Source organism: Azolla caroliniana, unplaced genomic scaffold (genome assembly GCF_043228905.1).
Source record: "Azolla caroliniana isolate FFs.n. ecotype wild unplaced genomic scaffold, voAzoCaro1.0.p SCAF_135, whole genome shotgun sequence".
Taxonomy (NCBI): domain Eukaryota; kingdom Viridiplantae; phylum Streptophyta; class Polypodiopsida; order Salviniales; family Salviniaceae; genus Azolla; species Azolla caroliniana.
Window position 1 is genome coordinate 31,026 of NW_028230570.1, and position 23,147 is coordinate 54,172.

At 35.7% G+C, this 23,147-nt stretch overlaps 2 protein-coding genes across 2 annotated transcripts; both read left to right on the forward strand.

Annotated features, from left to right (window-relative positions):
- The first annotated feature begins 5,593 nt into the window (after positions 1 to 5,593).
- LOC147849065 (DNA-directed RNA polymerases II, IV and V subunit 3-like) lies at positions 5,594 to 9,712 on the forward strand. The gene is made up of 4 exons (XM_087337825.1): positions 5,594 to 5,920; positions 7,779 to 7,952; positions 8,715 to 8,952; positions 9,047 to 9,712. Exons 1-4 carry the CDS (start codon positions 5,625 to 5,627, stop codon positions 9,320 to 9,322), a joined length of 984 nt encoding a protein of 327 aa, XP_087193951.1. The 5' UTR covers positions 5,594 to 5,624; the 3' UTR covers positions 9,323 to 9,712.
- A 6,412-nt stretch (positions 9,713 to 16,124) lies between these two features.
- On the forward strand, positions 16,125 to 21,870 carry LOC147849066 (uncharacterized). The gene is made up of 6 exons (XM_087337826.1): positions 16,125 to 16,280; positions 17,289 to 18,305; positions 20,052 to 20,205; positions 20,852 to 21,178; positions 21,285 to 21,366; positions 21,468 to 21,870. Exons 1-6 carry the CDS (start codon positions 16,178 to 16,180, stop codon positions 21,669 to 21,671), a joined length of 1,887 nt encoding a protein of 628 aa, XP_087193952.1. The 5' UTR covers positions 16,125 to 16,177; the 3' UTR covers positions 21,672 to 21,870.
- The last annotated feature ends 1,277 nt before the right edge of the window (positions 21,871 to 23,147 follow it).

Genomic DNA, 23,147 nt, shown 5'->3' on the forward strand with positions numbered 1-23,147 from the left:
ATTCAGCTCTGTACTTCGTGTTCACGCTGATCGTCCCCAGAATATCACGATGAACTCAGGCCCTTATGGAAGAAGAAACAGCGACACCAATAATGCTGCAAGCTATGATCGTTGGTAAGGTTAATTTTGCATTTCTAGTATGTTTTACCTTTACTTTTTCTTTCACGTTTCAATTAATTGATTTATCTGTTGAAATAAATGTCTTAAACTTGTTTTCTGTCTGCATTAACATTCCCATAGGTTAGCTTTATTTTCGTTTTATTCTACGTAATTCTTGTCTTATATATATGGTAGCTCAGAATTATCTGTAAGACTGTATTTCTTCCTCTCACATTCCTCAAATGAACTTATTCTGAGAAACTTTGTGGCATACTTAATCCTTCTGAATACTAGCTATAGCAACTATGGCTCAAACAACTTGATATTTGAATCTTGAAGTTTTATCTTTTAAGACTTCATTCTTCCTATGGCAGTTTTCAAATCAAATTATTTTCTGAGAAATCGTGTGCCATAGTTAATTTTCCTCTTAGCCTATTTGTAATACTTACAATTCAAGAAAGTGATTTCAGTGGTTTCTGATGATACCAATGATTTCAAGAAGTTTTGTACTTTGCTGTGTTACGTAGACATTACATACCGGATTTCATGGATATTTTTTATTGATTCCATCATCATGGATTAAATTAATGAATATTTCTGCAATCGATCTTCACAGTTTGCTGTTAGTAGGGACTAATTAAAAAAATTGTCAAGAAGTAAAATCTCTGCGATGTGGAGATGTGATGGAGCTCAGTATATATTGTCAGATTTGAAAAAAAATTCTTTGTAGCCAATTATCTATTTCAGTACAGTTCGATGACATTTTGTAATACTGTAATTCTTCCAGCAGAGTTTTCTGTCTATTCTACGTTCTATATTTATATGCTTAAATGATGTCACGGAAAAACGTTACTGTGATAATAGCAAATTATCTATTTCCGTACAGATCAAGGACATTTCTAATACTGTAATTCTTCGAGCAGAGTTTCTGTCTATTCTACGTTCTATATTCATATGCTTAAATGATGTCGAGGAAAAACGTTACTGTGATAATGATTTGTTCTACTTGCCCGAGCAAAGGAAGAATTTCTTCATGATTCCATCGGCGTTCTTAATATCTGTTGTTTAAAAGGTTAAATCTGCATCATAAAAACCTAATCTCTATGGACGAACTGTGTTAATCCTTTGCAGCATTTCTGAAAGATGGCTATTCCGTTAACTGATATTGTTCTATATAAAACGCAGGGAGATAACTAGTTTAGCGCTGATGATGGTTCTCCTTATCACTCTGTCTTTCCTTTTCCTGCCCCTTGCTCCTTGGGGTCTTATGGATGTATATGAAATTCATCCACAGAAACTGAGCTCTATTCCTTTTCCATCTCCATCCGTATGCAAATTTATACAGTCGCAGGTTAATCCTGGCAGCCATAATTCAAGCAAGGTTGATAAAGTTCAAGGTATAAACCGAATTACGGTATCTTCGAGTAATTAGTTTCACATGATATCTTACCTGAATTTTAGGACGACGGAGAAAAGAGAGTCCTTAGCTTAACGCAAAATTTTACCTGCAAGAAAATGTAAATTTTATTAGGATTATGAAGACAAAAAAGAGTTGTTATCTGCAAGAGAACACAGTTTTCAATAAAATTATGAACAGATGAAAAAAATCTGATACAAGGCTTAAACAGTTTTGCCTTCATTAAACGTCTAATGGGAGCTTCTTATGGCGCCTTTTTGTAGAGAAAAAAAGGCCTGAATATTATGTGGCAGAAGCTTTTAACAATGAATACTTACAGAATGACGCAGTTCACGTCGAACGATTAATTCATCAGGAAATTACTCAAGCAGAAAACATTTCTCATCATGAAAGGACTTATACAGAAGGAATTCGCGAAGAAAGTACTCAAGCGCTTGAAAATGTTTCTCGTCGTGAAAAGACTCCATCAAACGAGCCTAGTTCAGTTTCATATTTCTTCAAGGTAAAGTCGGCGAAACAAGGAGGAGGAGCAAATATAACAAAGGAAGATTCCATCGCAATAAGGTCCCTCTTTGAAGCAGATGATGAAAGAATTTATTTGCTGGAGGAAAGGGAACAAAACCATGACAATCTACTAGATCCGATAATTTACATGCAGAATAAGAGGGAACAAACCACGAAAATGGTAAATGAACAGACAATTATGAAGAAGAAAAGAGAACAAATCAAGAACATAATAGCAACACTGAGGAAAGCTGGGATGTTCGCTATGGTAGCAACAAGAATTGAAGCCATGGATTTATTGTCACTTCCACAGATGACAACTATTTTCGTTCCAACTGATTCTGCCTTTGACATCTTCATGAATGCTTCAAATGCATACATTTCTGACCGTCTATTGCACTATCACATTGTGGTTCCTCGTTACACTTTCGAAGATTTATGTGGATTGAAGAAAGGAGACAAACTGACAGCTTATCTGATGGGATGCAAGATCACTGTTACAGAGAATGAGCTCTTCAACTACACGTTAGACGATGTGAGGATTATTTCGCCTGATCTATACGTGGATGATTCAGTCGTTGTACATGGCATCAATGGCATTTTGAACTACACAAAGTTCTGTAATATTAACGATACAAGTTCAGCGCCATCTCCTGAAATGAGTGGTTCATCCACATCATCAAACAATACTAAACCAGTGAGTAACTTGCCAACAAATCCTCTCTTGCAGAATAGTAATGGATCAACTAGTCTTCCTAGTGTTGCAGCTTCACCGATGAGTTTCAATGGTGTTTATTCCAAAGGTGTCACACATACTTCACATTCACAAGCCATCAAGTCAATGGGATTTGCAGGAATCTTACATGTTAGCTACATATTCCTGAGTTGCTGATTTTACAGTAGCTAGTTAATGCTCCAGGGTTAGTAATAATATACTTATAAGTCATCTTAGCATAAATCTTATAGTTATTTCTTGACTGGTCATACGGATTATATTGTCATTGGTGCTTCCCATGACAATTTATGAAGTATAAGAAGTTTCTGTAGTGAGCTTCAAGTGAGCTCTACGGAGGTAAATATATGTATAATCTTTTTCTTAATATTTTGGTTTTACTGTTTTTACCTAACCAAACAAAGAACAAATTTAATATACGGATTCGTTGATATCATTTGCATTAACATAAAGAGACCATTCTAATGTCGGGATATAAAGATTTTGTAACTATAATGTGCATGATATTAATAGAACATCAGTTCATTACAGAGAACATCCTAACCTAGAGTCAGAAATGATAATTAGATTTGTTTCACATATGAGAAGAATCTTGTAAATATCATTTTTACTATGGCAAAATAGCATGGTATATTTATTATCCTTTTGCATTCTTTAGCAAACGTTTAGAGCAACATACGTAGACATAGATCAATAATGTTTCGCAAATTCATAACACCCACAATTAACATTTACATGTTAGTGGAGTATTCTAGTTTACGTAACACTGTTCTTAGTAGAGTAGAAAATCTGTAGAGAGAGAGAGAGAGAGAGAGAGAGAGAGAGAAGCGTAAGTACCAAGGTCCAATATGACTGATGGAACCAAAAGTGAAACCCTTCCACATAGTATGTGTGGAATTGAACGGTGACACTCATGCTCAAGAACTTTACTAATAAACGTTGCTTTCGAGAGTGCAGATTGTGATCGTCAGAGGATGTATGTAGGAAGTGGATCAGATTGGCAATCCTTGGAGAGCAAACCGGAATGGATTGAATGTAGTGCATTGTATCAACGTGTGATACTTTGACTCTTGCACTTCTTTGGCCCGAAATATGCACAACTAATGAGTTTCCTCAATTGTGCTTTAATGTCTTGTCTCGCATCTGAGTGTGCAAGAGAGAATTCTAATGTACAGACAAAATAACATTTCCTATTTCAACGCAGTCAAAGATCTAATATTAACGTGAATGGTTCTTAATGCAAAGAAACTAGGAAGGAGTTTGAACGAAGAGATATAGGAAGCAAATTATACAATGTACATAATATTTATGAAGTTAACTCTAGACAATTTGAATAGAAAAACATATGGTGGGACCCCTCTGAGATTTGGATATTTTCAATATATTGTGGAGAGATTACAAACTATACAACAATCAAAACTTTAGAGTGATCTTTGGAGCCTTACAATTAGGAACTTTATAACACACGTTATATATATACTAACATTCTTCCATAAAATGAACTTGAAAATATAAAGTTCCATTGATCTTTGGAACATTAAAATCTTTATTGAGGTTCGAGGACATATTGCTTGAGAAATGGTGCTTAGGTTCTAAGAACTCTAGTTTTGGCCATGGCAACAATGCCCAATAAGTCAATAATCGTAAACTTAATGGGGAAGATAAGGCAATGGGTCCTTTTAGGACATTGGGCTTGACCAAAATAATTTTCTTGAGCCCATGATGTCACACATATTTGTATATAGGCAATCTTTCTTCAATGTATAGTAGAGCTGAATGACAATGGTTGTTTAGTCAAATTGTTTACACATTTGACGAAAAACGTAGTAAAACTTGGACCATTAAGACACGCGATAGGAAATGCCATAAAAGTACATTCTCATTAAGTGATAGTGTAGAATTCTATGTTCTCGAGTGGATTTGCTTCATGTTTATGGTCTCAAATTCAATACTTGGCATTGTGTTTGGAAAGCGAAAGAAGCATGAACGCAATAGATGCTACATGAGTGTGCATTGTAAAAAGATTATACATATGCATGATTGAGGCAATTCACTTTGATCATGAAAGAGTTCATAACCCATCCATTTATTACATAAGGTTAGGGTAAATACATTAAAGATCTTGTGGCCATTTGTTTTCCATTCGTCTATTTGACTTGTTTGCTTTTTGCAAGGAAACCATGAACATTATGATCTCTTTTATCGATATGGGAGGTGGTTGTCATGTAATTTTGAGAGACTTCTCACCTAATTACTTAGGGGTTACCATAAAGGTACGGATTGATCAAGAACGAGAGTAAGAATAGTTAATGTGTCATTTGGATGCTACAACCAAGCATGTTAACAAGGGTACACATTAACATTTTGAATAGCCATGAGATGTAGCGAAAATCTATCAAGGAAGGGGTATGCATAACAAGTCCCAGGCATAGAAATGTAGAGTGCATAGCTCTGCGATTGTATGTTTACTGCGGAAGGACTCCATGGGCCTTAAGACGAGCACCGCCGGGGGAGATAGATAGATAGATAGATAGAGAGGGGTTTGGTGGTAATATTCTGAAGGCGGAATAGTTATTTCCGGGTACACTGCACTAAACTTAGGGTTAGGGTAAGGAAAAAAGGTGGATGTAAGAGAAACCCATAGCCTCTCGTCGCCGAGGGACTAAAACAGAAAAGCGGGGGCCCGGGGTGTGGGGATATACATACATAATTTAGTAAGACGTACCGGAGAGGAGAGACAGACAGACAGACAGACCATTTAGAGTGACCAAGAGCGCGAAAGACAGACATTCAGGGTGTGTGAGGGAGCAGAGAGTAGAGCAGAGCAGATCAGAAGAGACAGAGAGAGACAGAGACAGAGACAGAGACAGGATGGATGGAGGGGCGAGCAACCAGCGGTTCCCCAGTGTGCGGATCAGGGAGATGAAGGACGATTTCCTCAAGTTCGAGCTTCGGGACACGGACACCAGTATGGCAAATGCCCTCCGCCGAGTGGTGCTGTCCGAAGTACCCACCATCGCCATTGACCTTGTGGAGATCGAGATGAATTCCTCTGTCCTCAACGATGAGTTCATAGCTCACCGCCTCGGCCTCATCCCACTCACTTCCTCCCGTGCTGTCCACATGAAACTCTCCCGCGATTGTGATGCTTGCGATGGTGATGGCAAGTAATGCTTCATTCCTATCTCTCTCTCTCTCACTCCTGTCTTTCAGTTTCTGTTCAATTCCTATTGTTTTTTCTTTGCTTTTTCGTTGTTGTTGTCGTGGTCGTTTTCAATGTTTGGTTTTTCTAAGAGATGGTGATGGTGATGCTGACTTATTATCATCTGGGTGGGAAGGAGTTGGGTTTTATCATCACACGACATTGTGATATACGTATATGAAAGAAATTTTTTCTCGGAGTGATGGTGGTGGTGATGTACTATCATCTGAAAGACAGGGGGAGATACATTTGATTGTAGTTAGTAGGTGGAATATAATCTATGAAACCAAAAGAAACATAATGCTGGAAAGAGAGAGATAATGAGATTATATGTTAACAAGAACAGGGTGCCAATATGATCTGAGGAACCTACAATTATTACAAAGCACACTCTCCAGCTGTGTAGGTGGGGGATTTTCTAATGGTAGAAAAAACAATAAACTAAGCTTGTTTCCTAATTTCACTACCTGGCCATTCATGATTTTAGTCCTTTGATTGAGTATAGGAGCAAAGAGTAGTCCTAATGTTGCAGGCGTTGCTCCCATTGTTGATGAAAGTTCTGGAAAATGAGGACAACCTTGCAGGAATGATTGAAAATCATGCATGATTTCTTCATATTCCAGGTAGTCCAAAGTGGAACTCTCTCCTGTTTTGGTAGGTTGGAGCAATATAGATCACATATTTTCGTTTTCTCCCATTCCTCCAATGTGAGACTTTGGTTACCAATGCATTTAAATGTCTGGTGTTTGCCATCTATCCGTAAAGTTGATTGAGATTTCACTTAGAAGAGCCAATTGAGCCATAGTTGAGGTGGCTGTGTCAATGTTTTGGATACTGTGAGATTGTTAGTTCATTACACTGATGTATCATGTAGTTTAAGAGAAGAGATATATGGTGGTGTGAAAAGGATGCGTGAAAGTGAATATTTGAACTCATGATGTTAAGTTGATGACCTAAATATCTTAGAGAGAGAGAGAGAGAGAGAGAGAGAGAGAGAGAGAGTAAGAAAACCCTTCTTGAGAGCTATAAATAAATCCACATCAATCTCCTACCAACTAGTCATATATCCCTACTTCTCTTTGTGATCTCTTTTCCCTTTTGGCCACCTTCTTATCAGCCATCTATATTTGAGTGATATCTCTCCAATTGTATCTGTTTAAATTTGTATACCATATTTTGGATGTTACATGTGAGGATAATGCTGTTTTTTCCCTTTCAAGATCTGGCCAGAGAGAGACGAAAGATATTAGAATTGTGGTTTGTTTTATGAATCAATGTGAAATCATACTTGGCCTTGTGACAAGGTCTCAGTTTTTTTGTTTGGGATAGTAACTGACTAAAGTCAATCACTAATGCTGTTTTTTTCCCGTTCAAGATCTGGCCAGAGAGAGATGAAAGATATTAGAATTGTGGTTTGTTTTATGAATCAATGTGAAATTGTTACTTGTCCTTGTGACAAGGTCTCAGTTTTTTTGTTTGAGATAGTAACTGACTAAAGTCAATCACTATAGCATCTTTCCATTATTACATTACACATGGGCTTTTGTTTTGTTAGCAAAATGTTTTGAGGAAATTTTCAGCTATAATAAATTCAGAGAATCATGAATATTTAGAGTGACCATCTTTATATACATCATTCTCAGATGTGAATACTACTGTGGATTTCACAGATAAATGTTAAATGAACATGCTTGTAGTTGCCATTCTAATACTCTGGGGGTTCAACTTCAAATGCAAGTGCACTTAATATATTGATGATTATAACATTCTGTGTGGATCACACACAAATTTGCCATTCTAATACTCCATTTATTGAACTACAGATGTGAATACTGCTCAGTAGAGTTCACACTCAATGTCAAATGTACATCTGATCAAACATTAGATGTAACAAGCAATGACCTAATTCCTACTGAGCAGCAATATCCAGTATATCCAGTGGGCTTCCATGATCGGAATGAGTACGGAAATTTTGGAGATGAGTCTCCAGATCAGAGGTGCGATTTATTTTGAGCATGATGTTAGAATGTGCATATCTGACATTTATGTACAAAAAAAAACCAACATGAAGGGCTGCATCCTTCTGTAGACACGCGCATATACTTGCATTTTTCTTCACACTCAGCCATGAAGTCAGAGTGTTTATAATAGCTGTGATAATGCTGAAAGACTTTAATTATTGGAAGATATGACATATCAATGCACAGATAGTAACAGATAATTGGAAAAGATATGACTACAATATAGATGAATTTATTATCTATATTGTGATATGACCCACTTTCCTAAAATATGTAGAATATTGTATCATGCATGTGTATATATATATATGAATGTATAGTGTGTGTCTATCACTTACTGTGCAGGCATGAGATATCTATACATGATATGAATGTGCATTTTATGAATCAGTTCACTTTTTGATTTTCTGGCATTACAGAACTTCAAAATGGAATGACAATTTGTTGTGTGCATAGCACTTATTGTGCAGATGCGAGATATCTATGAATGATATGAACATGCATTTTATGAATCAGTTACCTTTTTGATTTTGGCATTACAGAACTTCAAAATGGAACCACGGTTTCTTGTGTCTCCTGTCATTCGGATTATTCATTTAATGATGCATATCATGACGCAGGGTGGATATTCTGTGCAAAAAGCATATGAAAATTTCATAAAAACTTCCAAAAGGAAGAGGGTGAGTACTTTTGACCCATTTCTGACTTTTTTGTACATTTTGTTCTCAATTTCTACAGGGGCATTCTGATTGTGAAACTCAGGCGTGGACAAGAACTGAAGTTGCGAGCCATTGCAAGGAAGGGCATTGGTAAAGATCACGCAAAGTGGTCTCCTGCTTCAACAATAACTTTCCAGTTCGAGCCTGAAATTCATATCAATGAAGCACTGATGGAGACTCTTACACTAGAGCAGAAGAAAGAATGGGTTGAAAGCTGCCCTACAAAAGTATTTGACATTGATCCAAATACTCACCAGGTTAGCCAATACCTAGATAGGTTTATTAATTCTTCCCTACAGTGAATCTAGATAAGGCAAATAAGCTCTTTTATTTTTATATCCATTTCTACAGGTGGTGGTGGTTGATGCAGAGGCATATGCGTATGATGATGAGGTGATAAAGAAAGCTGAAGCGATGGGGAAACCTGGTCTTGTAAACATAATAAGCAGAGAAGATTGTTTTATTTTCACCATTGAGTCGACGGGAGCCTTGAAAGCATCGGAGATGTTCTTAAATGCTATTGATATTCTGAAGGCAAAGCTTGATGCAGTTCGACTATCAATGGAAACAGAGGAGAATGATGATCAATTTGGAGAATTGGGTGCACATATGCGTGGGGTCCTCTAAATCATTCATTGTGAGTTGAATTGTTTTTCATATTCTATGCACAATTTGTAAGTGTGGAAGAGTTACTAATATATAGTGCTGATGGAGTAAGGCCAAGTGCTTTTTGTCTTATGCTTGGCGTCTGGTCATCCTTTTGTTATATGCAAAGGTATACATAGTGTTAGGATAGTTAGGAGCTATGGGCCAGATGGGATTTGGCAAAAGCTCACATGTAAAACTTTGTAGGCCTAAGATTTTTTGCTCTGATTCAATTGTTATAAATGTTATAGCTTGACCAGTTTATTGGTTTATAACTTTGTTGTTCGCTTGAAGTCAGGCATAAACAATCGTTGTAATATATAAATGTGTTAGGGCTAAGCTAATTAAGGTTTTTAGCCATTGACTGTTTTATTGGGTTTCCTGGTGTAATTTCACTTCTTGGGTGGTGTTGATTCATCATGTGAACCTGAGTATTTAACTTTGTTGCTCTTTACGATCATCAAAACAGTAATATTTGCGAAAACTCACAGATATTGGAAAAACACTGAATATTTCACATGGCGACTTTTGTGAATGGGGATATTTTAGGTTGGGGGTCATTGCTGTGTAAGTCACTTCCTACAGAATTGAAACATTCTTCAATAGCACCTAGTTTATTTATAATAAGCATTGCATACATCTTACATCAGATTAGTTTTGTATCCTATTTGATAGTGTTCACTAGCACCTAGTTTGTTTCAATTAAGGTGAGCTTGACATATCTCTTGCATGGCATTAATTTGTGTATTTATTGATTGCTTTGGACTGTGACATGGTCACTTGACTGTTGGTCTTATTGTTTTGAAATTTGAAAGATAAAACAAAGAGTTCTAATGCTAGTGCATGAAGTATGTGCTTGGAGATTGTAGGAGTGTTTTTTCCCATCCTTGGTCAATGCATCATTCTAACAATTTTTCAAATGCCAACATATGATCGAACTTATGAATGGATGATCCCAACAATTCAATCATGTTTTTGGATGCCTTAGTATTTCAACTTATGAATGTATCTTGGGAGGTCTTTCATTAACTTAACCCTTGAAGATATTCGTATAATTCTTGTCCTCTATACTGCAGAATATGTTGGTAGAACTTGTATTACCTCGAAGAAATCTGCCTTTCGTAATTGACCCGTATTATTCTCAAACTTCCAATATTTGAGACCGATATTATCTTGATAGGATTTTGATATTCAGAAATATTGAGTTATGAAACATTAGCGGCGCCAATTAAATTAATTGGGGATTGGTTAAAGGTGTAAAGTAATAGTCATAGTATGAACCATACGCACCATACATGCATTTGCATTCTCGATTGTTTCAATCATTCGAGTATATGGTAAACACCCTCGAAGAATGATAAATACCATACTTTGGATTAACTATTTATTATGAGGTAAATAAACCTAAAAAAAAAGGGGAAAAAACAAAAAACAAAAAACAAACACAAGAATGTTTGAATAACATTTGCATTCGTTTTCCAATGTAGCAAAACGAATGTTATGCTAGACGAACACGAAATTTACGTACTATGGTAATAGTATTGGAATGTTATATCATTAAGATTTTGCCTTACGCATAAGGTGCTTATTGTGTTGCTTTGTACACATGATAAATCTTGATTCTTTGGATCTTAGTCACATGTCAATATCATAGTTATGAGAGAGTGCTATAGCAATGCGGTAACGGTCATATATGGGCTAAGGATTCACAACTTTATTTCTAATGAAGATGCACTAGCCATCAATAGTGTTTAAATAACACATTCGTTTTCCTCACAAAAAGGTATTTGTTGATGAAATGATTGTGATACAGGCCAAAAGCTTCATGTTTTGGCTCATATGAAGGTAATTGCCATGAACATCTTAAAAGCTTTGCCATTTCTTTTAAGTGTTTACTACTTCATCATGCTTTACCTGTAACAAACTTGAAGACATGCAAAGTATGCGATGAAGGCATGGTAGAGGATGAATGTCACTTGCTCTTCACATGCTCGACATAAAGTGCAATTCGTTCAAGATATGCTGACATACTAAGAGGGAGTGATAACTTAAGTGCCATACTTAAGCCACCACTGAGAAGGTTGAGCTCATATGTGTATGCTTTATTCACACATAGAGACTTTGTGCTTCAATGTATGCATACCCCTTCTTAGGAAGGAGACACATATCAAGAACACATGTATACTTTGGTCTCATAGGTCAAAATTGGCCTCTTTATGGACGATAAAAATTCTAATTCTAATCTAAAAGGACAGGTTGATGATCGCCACTGTGTGTGTTGCCAATTACAGGATGGGTGTCTTACAACGCAATAATTTCTAGGTATGTGCGGAAAAATAAAGGTTTCTCAGCTTTGCACAACCATGATGTTTGATATGTGCATGTATTTTAAAGGTGGAAACTTGGAAGAAGTATTCACTGTCTTTTCGAAGCAACATAATCAAGATGTGGTGTCTTACAACACAATGATTTCTGGGTATGTGGAAAAATAAAGGTTTTCCAGCTTTGAAACCTTTGAGGAGTATATATGTGTAGTTGGTTAACCTTATTGATAGCATGTAGATGCTTTGGCAATATAGATATGGGGAAATTGTGCTCGAATGAAGCTATGAAATTGGATCTTGATACAATTGCAGGATATGCATTGATGTCAAGCATGTATGCAAAAAGTCATATAGTGGAGGTTATATATCTCCTAATCATCTCTCATTTTGGTAAAACAAGTGGGTTGTATTTTGTAGTCAATATGTATTTTAAAACTAATGGAAGGATATATTGTTTAGAAAATAATAATAATCTGAAAAGCTTTACAATGCTTGTATGAAGGTAATTGTTTGTGATATCTTGAGGTTTGTATGGATTGACATTTTTAGAATGAACAATAGCCCAAGTCTCAAGGATTTATTTCAATATATGTATCATGGTTTAAGTGTTTAGTTTGTCCTCCACATGGTATTAACTCCATGTATCTAGACTAGGTCATTAAAGTCATAAAGGAGACATTGACCTAGCCTAAGAGGAGAAGCAAATTGGTGTCCCCAGTTTTAGGAAGTAAAGTGGGAAAACTATATGACTCTTTATGTTCAGAGTGAGACTTTAGATTTAGTCACCATTAAGTATAGGTTCACATATTCGGGGCAAAGCCAACCTTGCCCACACACTTTAGAGAGTCACCCATTTTCTTTTCTCTTTTCACTATTCTTGCAACCAAGCACAATATACTAGGTGTGCACTTTGATGGTGATGAAGAATGGTCTGCATTTATAAAAAAGGAAGGATAAGTCTCATGGTATGGTTCTTGCGATAGATATACATTTGGCCAAATGGAGAACATACTTTTCGAGTACACACACACACACACACACAAACACACACATTCACAGGAAGCATCTCGTTCAATTCACAGGAAGCATCTCGTTCAATTCACAGGAAGCATCTCGTTCAATTCTCGTTCAATTCTCTAATGAACGTAGAGTGAGCTAGTTCCCACCATTTAGGCAATAAAATATGTTGCTAATGTTACAATTGTTCCACTACTAACTATTTTGTCAAGAATGTAGATGGATTCAATTGGCATTAGTCAAAGCCGATTGTTTTATTGTCCTATCATACAAGGGCTAATCAAGCATCTTTTCCATGTCCTCATGTGGTTCAACGTGTAAAAGACATGACTATGTCTTTTTCAGTGACAAACAAATAACAGTACACATGCATACACTTTTGGATTGACCGTGTTTTCTTTTTGTGGTGTAGGATTTCACGAACACTACACTTCGTTTTACGTGTATTCTTGGTGTAGTTTGAACATATATAGAGGATATGGAATGATGCAACAAAGTTGTACTTTCCATTGTGGTGGCACTATACATACATGCATGCATGTGTGTGTGTGTTAGAGATGCCATTTGCAAGATTGAAAAATTGAAGTAACAATATGAAATCTTGTTATGAGTACAACATTCAATATGTAGTTTGTTTGCAACTTCTTGATATATCTTGCCAAATAAATAATGTGTAGACAAGGCAAATTTCAAGGTAAAAAAATGTTGCCAAGCAAAATGTTGATCCTATTGGTGAGAAATAGTTCACTTTTTTGCATGTTTCGTATGTTCTAATAAACAATTTCCAGTATTTATTTATAAATGCCTACTAGTAGTTTTCTCATACCTCTTAGAGAAGTTTGATTTTTCTTTTATAACCCTAGAATCATTTCTCTTTTAGATCTATGACTAATTATAGAAGTAAATCATCTTACAACCCTAAAATCATTTATCTTTGAAGAGAGAGCATATCTATTTTTCCAAAAGACCTAGTTCACGAAGCGAGGTAAACATCATTGTTACAATTATACAAATAACCCCTAGGAGGCAATAGCCTAGAGAATGTGACAATCTAGATAGGAGCCAATAGCCCTCAAAGTCTCTGATTAGGTGCTTCATGTAACACCCTAGACGAAATCAATATCTTGTTATTTACCACTAAGGTCATCACACAACCCCAAACACTTATTTCTAATTTAAATGCATGATGGGTTTTTATTGTACCTAGGTTTATGGTTTGAAAGATTTGGAGATTTTGGTTGTTCCTTTAAACTTGTCAAGGAGTAGTATAGAGCAAAAGTCAGTGTCATATGAAGGACATTTATCGTTCCATGGATTCCCAAAATGTTTTGTAGGTCATAATTATAAACAAAACATAGTTTACCTCAAACCTTGAGCATGTTCTAAAATGACATGGTTATAGATGCAATGTGACTACTTAATTCCATGGAATTGGCAAATTCTAAAACCCATTTGACAATTGCAAAAAGTCTTCTTGGGGATCAATAAAGCCTTTTTTATGGACGAATGTTCATGCATTGACAAATTGAATCTTCGAGACATAACAAAACATGTCGTGTTTGTTAGTTAGTGGGAGAACCTCTCACGAGTCACAACCATTGTTACCAAATCCGAATATGTAGTGTCAATCGTAAACCCTTGTTGCCAAACCTAGACGTATATCTTATAATTGAACTTGTATTGATAAAGGTAAAGTCTAGATGTTGCAAGGGAAATCTAAACACCAAAATCTTTAATCATAATTATTACCATTCACCCTCTTATCTTTCTATGCTCTTTTTATAATTCATTAAATGCTACCAACCATGCTAAATGGATAGTGAGGAACAAGATGTGTATAATACAATTAGGTGATTGAAGACCTTAAGTCTATCAAGTAGGGCACATGGTATATATTCGAGTTTGTCCATGTATCTCTAGACACCAAGATCCCTTTAAACATAGGTTAGACTTTATCCATGTATCTTTAGGAACAATGGCTTTTAGATGTAGGCTACAATGTATCCATGTAGTTGTAGAAACTAAGTCTTTTAGGTGTAGGTTATAGCTTATCCATGTAGCCTAGGCACATGGGACATTTTAGTTCGGGTTAATAAATAGGCATTAGAGAAAACACCACAATGTGGACATTGACACAATCGACATTGCACCCATGGTTTCCCCTTGACTGAACTCTCATAGTTCATCTTTTGTATTTCCCTAATGATTATATTAAGCACAATGTTGTTACTCAAATAAGGTATTAAACTACGTGTATATAAATCTTGACAAAGGTTCATGTGTGTGCATATATTCTATTGAGCATATGAGTCTCTAACCGAAACCTGTGTTTTTTTACTAGTTTCATTCTTTGTCCTTATGTAAACTGGAAAAACGTTTTATCTCCATAAGACTAGATTTTCATGAAATTCAGTACACCTAAAAACGGGTCCATTAAAAAGTTGTATTTTGATTGGTTGAAAAGACGTGCGTTCAAGAGCTTACTAGGGTGTGTATGTGTATGCATATATTTATGGAAGATCCTTATGGTACACCTTTGAAAATGACTAAAGCTTCGTTTCATGGAAAGTAAGCGATTAAATAATAACAAACATCGAAAATAATGCTCTTCATGTTTTGTGTTGGAGCCGGTAATAATTGATGCAAAACTATTTCCCAAACGTCGAAAAATGAGTTTGTCTAAGAGAAAACTGTAGGCTATAATTGTCGAACAGCAAGTGACAAAAATAACAACATCAAAGACAAATTATATACATGGGTTGGAAGCAAGTTTTGACACGATGATGCGGAGCCCTCGAGAGGAGCTTAGGAGCTTATGAGTGTGTGACCGGGCTATCGGAGCTTCAAGGGGAACATCTCATCTATACATACATACATACATACATACATACATACATACATACATATTGTACATACATGCATGCATACATACATACATGTATGTAAGTTTTAAAGAAAGAAAAAGCAAGCATATACATTGTAGAAAGGATATGCACACACACACACACACACACACACACATGTGAGAGAGAGGGAGAGAATGTTGAAGTGCCTATTAAGAAACTAGAGAAGAAAAACAGAGAACTAAATTTAAAATTCTTACTCATAAGATAGATAGCTACAGTCCAATTATCAATACATATACATATACTGTATACATATACATATACATATACATATACACACACACACATCAAATACATACATACATACATACATATATATATATATAAATAGATTAATTATATAACATATATCTAAATAAATAATAAAGAAATCTTTATTTATATATATTTAAAATCTGTTCCTCCTCCTCCTCCTCCTCCTCCTCATCTTCATCACTCTGTTTTCTTCTTCATCAGATTTTCTTCATTTCTTCCAATAATCCTTCTGTAATTAGCCCTAATCTCTCTCTTTCTCTCTCATCTAATTTCCATTAATCCATTTCTTACTAGACTTGCTCTTTATCCCTCTTTCTAAATCCATCTCTCTTAATATGATCCCTAATTACCACCGCCATCATCGTCATCAGCAGCGGCAGATGATTAGCCATGGCAGTAGGAGCTTTCATCATGATGATCCATCGTATCTAAACTCAGGTATTAGTTGTATGGCGATGAATACATTCCTAGCAAAACATAATTACACATCAATGGCCCATCCCAAGTCATCATCAGTCATTTGACACACTGGTAATTAACGACGATCGGTTTGCGTTTGCATTTTCCCTACTCCTATGCCCAATTAATCTTCCTCTTCTCCTAATCACATTCTTCATTGCTCTGAATCCTCTTTCACTTTTCGTATGCCTAATTATTCTTCTCATTTCATTAATCGTGAGCTCTATGATATGAATATCTGTCATGCTTTGCAAACCATATGCTTTATATGTATTGTAATCTTCGCCGTGTCTGGTAATTGTACACTTAATTTCTACTTCTCCTTTTGCTAATCATGTGCTTAATTACTCTTCTTCTTCTGAATCCTCCTCACGCTAATACTCTGCCTTAATGAACGCACCCTGTCTTCTTCCGCTAAACATCGGATTGCTTTATCTTTCATAAATTTGAATCATTACTCTTGGGGGGGGGATTTGATTAAGATGATTAATTACCATCCTAATGATTTGTCTTCTCAGAGTGACATTCTCTTTATTTTGCATTCTTCTACATAATATACTTATTATAGGAATTGTTAAAACATGATCATGTTACCTTAATTGTTTGAAGGAGAATTATAATATATATGTGGGCGTTTTTAAGAATCACGATAAACTTGTCTGAGTGAATAATTATCATTTAATGGTGAATCATATGGTCGGATTGCTTCCATATATTATGATTTTTTCACTTTTCCCATTAAATTGAGCAATGAATGCTTGTGTGCATGAATACCTCACATTTTTGTAGCCACTTGCTCAAGACTTCCGGTTTGTTGTATGATAATGTAGTAAGTGATGCCTATAGGTAGTACACATTTAATCTAAAATCACTTTTGACCAAAGTTTTAATACAAATTGATTGATGAAGTCTTGGATGATGTTACTACATATAACTCTAGACTTTTTTAACTTTATAAACTTTTACCATTTATTATCCGAATGAAAGACTCGGTCGATGACTCGGACATTGTTGTGGTGAGGAGCGAGTCAAGCCCCAATGCAAGGAGGAGTCACCGGTTGGGCACCACGCCTCCCGACCATCCCAAAGCCCGAAGGGAATCCGTATATAGCAAATCTCCTCATCATGGAAGGGAAATATTGATGAATTATACAACAGTTATGAAGTGTCATTCTCCATCGTCCAACTCTAGCACACCTAGCTTAATGCACGAGCTTAACAATCCCAATGGCTTTGCAACGAGGCCATCGTGTAGTTCCGTACGTAGCCCGGAGTATAGTCGTGAAGCACTCCACACAACGAATTCCCGCGTGACCAATCTTCTTCATTCATATGGGCATGATGAAAGGATGTTGCCCGTGACCGGCTCAAAATGGGAGGATGCAGACAAGTGGATTAATGGCAATGGGTGCATTGACTCAAGGCTCAATTATGGTGTGAACACATCTCCTAGCTATGAGAGCTTGCAAACCAAATCACCTCAAAACACACCTAGCTATATTAAAGATAACCATGTAACAAGATCACCCAAGTTAAACATACATAGCTTTAATAACGATTGCTTGTTAACGAGATCACCTCATCATATTTCTAACCATAATTCTCACCACCATAATATTAATCCTCAAATTCCTCTTCCTAATGATAATGACATAAGAATCAAATCCTATCCTCCTATTCCTTCCCAAATTGTACAAGTAGATTGCATTAATCCCACAACCAAGTCCATAGCCAATATACTAGACATTACCCCACTTCCAACTTACATTCAAAAGAAGAAGGGACAACAAAGTAAAATGATTGATGTGAATAAACATATCATTGTCAATCATGAACTAGAAGAGAGCAAATTAGTGCATCGATTGCAAAGCGAATACTGCAACTCACTATTATCAAATGAAAATAATGCACAACATCCCCCACATAACAATGCAATGGGAAGGCAGGTTCCACCACCAATGGAGGAGGAGTATAGGAAAGCACCCTATCGAGATGAGGGATCAGGTACTATTTCGCACACACATACATTGCCATTTCATATATTGATGCTTGCATTACTTTTGTTTGTAAATAAATAAAGACTTCAAGTCATATCTACTTGTTAACACTTCACATCACATGTTGGGCCCCTCGTCATGACATCCTAGTATGTGTTATATAAGTTTCCTCCATTGGTGTCTTTTGGACCTTGGGTTCAAAAGTGATAGGAGGCATAATTTATAACTAGAAAATAATTAGCTCTTCACATGAGCCATCTTTCACCATCCTCTTCCAAGCAATCTTTCTTAAATAATATGATATTTACACATCAAAACCCCCCCCTTTTTAAAGGAAACCGCTTGTCCCCCCTTCTCTCCTAGAACTTTTTGTTTTGGAAAATTGTTGGCATATGCTTATCCTTTGCATTGTCACACTATTTGGAGAAGGATTTCTTTTTCGAAGGTGAAACATCACAATGTTGTTCTTCGTTATGACATCAATGCAACACACATCCCTTTTCTAATGGAAGTCTGTTTGACGATCATGAGAAGAAAAAAAAGTCTACGACCCTGTAATTGATGGATGTGTGAGGCAATTGTGTCAAGGACTATATTTCATACATTGCTTTTGTTCTTTTTGCATGTGGATTGATGCCCCTTTATATTCCCCCTTCAATGTCTCCATATGAGGAATATGTTTTACTAAGAGAAATGTATAGCATCACGTATTTGACTTATAAATATGATAAATATTTCTCGCCTTTCAATACAATCCATCCAAGATTCCAATGTGATGTCATGGAAAATAACATCTTAAGTTCATATGAAATTTCAAAAGTAAGACAACATCACTTAGATTGCAAGTTGTGTATGATCATGATCGTTTCTACTATTTACATTTTAACTTGTACGTAATAAGCCTTAAACAACTCAAACAAGTTGCATGGTGAACAAGAAATCAATGATTTGAACTTGCCAATTACTACATTAATGAGTACAAGAGGGACACCAACAAACAAAAATGTTTTAGTCATACTTCAATACTAAGAAATTCGAGGATGTGTACTTGTTTATGCCCTCGGACTTTGTGTATGTACACATATTTCAAATTGCGTGCTTCTTTGTGTGTATGCACAATATGTAACAACCCTCTTCTTATTAACCCTTAGGAAAGGCTAGAAGGTGAGTTTTAAAACCTCATTAAAATGTGACACAAAAGGTTATAGGTTGAATAGCAAAAGTTAAACCGCACATGGGCCAATGACAATTCTGTTGACATATGTGAACTTGTTATGGACAGGAGAAGTCATTATTGACATATGAAAAGTTTACTGTCTCTTTTAAGCAGAGGGTTGAGGGAAACATAAAGCTCAAGGTTGTTTCCTTGATTGGGCTTTCATAAATGATGCCTACATTTATGAACTCTATAAATCATTCTTTATTTACCCTTTTAATTTCTATTTCACACCCAAATCCCTAATCGACAATGCACATTTGTAATTTGGCTAAGGTCATTTCAAGAATTCCTCTCATTTATTATGTGTGTATTTTGAATAACTCCTAGCAAGCTAGAATACAATGTATATGTATGCATGTAATTTGAAGTACACCTTTCGTACTACATATATTGAATAACATAAAGAAAGGGCTTTCAAAAACCCCTTATCATTAGCTCTTTGTTGTGCTTAATACCTTAAAATGCATGAAGAAAAAACAATGTTTTATTCAATTGTACTTCTAACAAGGGGAAGTGATGTCTTTGGATTTTCAGATAGGTTTGGAACTAGAGAGTCACATGTGGTTGGGAATTCTTATGTGGATATGATGAATAAAGGTCATTTCATCAAAGATACAATTGTGATATCAAAATTAAGAGAAGTGGGCACACAAATTACATCAGTTGATGGTTCAACAAGCACATCAAGGTATTTATTACCGTCCACCTATTTCTGCTTATAACGTGTCTTTGATAATAATTTTGAATGTCATTAGTATATTGTTTTATCCATGTTTCTTCCCTTGGAAACAATGTTGTGAGGTCTAGTAAATATATGTTTTGTTACTCCAAAGACACACTAAGGCATGCTAAGATAAATACGTACTTCATTTTACGTCTTTCTACATATTGATGTTCAATCATCTCATGCTCAAAGACATAGATGGAGAGAAACTAGATTTGGTCCTTCCCATCATGTTGTGTCAAATCCCATATACATTGTAATGAGAGTAATGGTACCAAAGGCACGAAGATATTTCTGCTAGAACATATTAAGTTGACACAACAATGTGCATGAAGTTACCTATGCTTATATAATACTTCATCTACTTAATGACCTTGATTATATAAAAGTTTGTTGATGTTAGTGATATTTCTTCCATGATCTAATTCCATAATCAAGCACACTAAGATAATAGATAGACACATGAGTTCAAATGATAAGAGGAAAAACTTTTATTTATTCTCTTTCTAGTGTACTTATACATGTGCCTCTTATGGGGTTGGTGCATGTATGGGTAAGACTTATACATGTGTGTGAGAGGGATTAAATCGAAGTTGATAATGATGCACAGGTACCCATCAAAAAATGGAAGCCCAATCATGTCCCCAGCGAGGCATAACACACCTGCACGAATACGATCCATGCGGCTAAGTAACAATAGTGACAACAATGCTTTACATCAACAAATGCATGAATATAGACTAGATGTAGAGGAAGTGGTGTATTGCCATCGAGCTAAGTTGGAGTTGCAAGAGTTGTCAGAGGGTGAGCACATAGGGCAAAGCTTCCATTGGACCTCTCGTGAAGCCGAGGAGGCCGATCTAAGCACCAGCTTACGCCATTATGACAATTACCATAATGACATTGACTATATTTCAATCCATCCCAAGCTTGCTAAGTATCTCTCTCTCTCTCTCTCTCTCTCACTTGCACAATAATTTATCCACATCACATGTATGTATGTCATTACTAAACATTATTTATAATGCATTATGTTCTTGTAGATTGCGACAAAAAGAAGAGAAAATAGAGGCATGGGAGAAACATACCAAGGAAAAGGCTAATGCTCAATTGAAGAAGCTTGAGGTAAGTAACAATAGCTAAATAGAACATCTTCAAATAATACCAAACGTATAATAAATGCATAATTTTGATTGTTTCTCATGTGATAAATTTGTTATGTCTAGGAACAACTAGAGAAAAAAAGGGTTGAAACCACCAATAAGATACTAGAAAAACTCGCTATAACTCGAAGAAAAGCAGAAGAAAAGCGTGCTAGTATACTTACCCAACAAAAGAAAGTCTTTGTGAAGCCTCAAAGGCATCGGAGAAGCCCTTCCCCTTCCCAAACAATTAAAGGTTTATGCTTTAATTTCATTGCAGAACCATAAAATTGCCCTCTCACTACAAATATTGATGCACCATATTCATTTTTTTTGTATCACAAAACATGTGCTTTGTACAATGTCATCGACCTATTGTATAACACCTCTAAAATAAGGTTCATGTGCTAACAATTTAACTATTTTTTTTGTATTCGTTCTTTGACGACGATGAAGAATTATATAATTTAGCTACTGATTGATGTGACATTAGTAAAAAGATGCCCCACATTTGCTAAAACGTTGTGGAATTTTTTAATTTGCCACTTGGTAATATTTATACAAGATATCTCTCTATATAATTTCTTCAAATACACATGGATCAAAAAGGAAAGGATCGATTATTAAGAAAAAATTACCAATCACCAAGTTGGCTTGCCCATTAAGGGCCATGTAAATGTAGGTCAAGTGAATATCTAACTAGATCTACTCAATAAGTTTTTGTTGTTTATTTTGGAAGGCCTTCTTTTAATCTTTCAAACACATACCAACACTCATTAGTTGATTTTCAGTTGTTGGTTTGAAACTAGTTGTCCCAATTCCCACCATCTAGAATTCACACTATCCCCTACCATTTGGTACATGATCAATGTTGAGGTAGTATCATATATCCACTTCCCCACATTCTCTATTTGCATTACATTATTAATATAGGTACATGATGTACTTGAGCATTTGAGAGTGAGTTGGTTTCAATAAGGCAAACATTGTTTGTCCAAACTTCATCACCATGCTAGTCATGTGTCTCATGAACTCAATAATCATGGTACTAAGTTTCAATACATTAACCTGAGCTAAACACACAATATGAAATTTGAAAGACAGAAGTTTCCTAAATGTTCTAGCTCGTTTTGTCATAACTATTTGGCAAGTTTTAGGAACCATAAAGGTTAATTCACTCTTGATCCAAAAGAATATAATATGGGTTTATATTTATGATATAATGTGACTCAAACAACATAATTAAATTACATGAGTTAACTCGATAGAATGGTGAATTCTATTACCAAGCAAGTACATCACATTGCACACCTCGTACCATCATTGACTTACTTTAATGATATATTATCGCATTTATTTCTTGAGAACACTAAGCCTTGTACTTGTGAAGTTCATGAAGGCCATCTCCGACGTCAAGTAGATGTTACTACATATACATATACATACACATTATACCAATAAAAACCATCATGATGGAGGAAAAATGGAATGGGAAAGGTTAATACATTGATATCAATTATTGGGAGTGCAGCAAATATCTCTAGTAGGTATTGTAAATCTTGTCAAATAAATTATACACATAGCCATTGCTTTTTAGGAGGATGGTTGCATGGCTTTGTTATAAGTGGTGCCATGGAGTCACATTGTAGATTGTTTAAAATAAGATAGCGGGGGCCCTAGATGGCATTACCATTTTTCAAGAACAGGGTCTGATATATTAGGAAAGTTTCTCCATCAACACCTTGCTCGTTGTATCTATGTTGA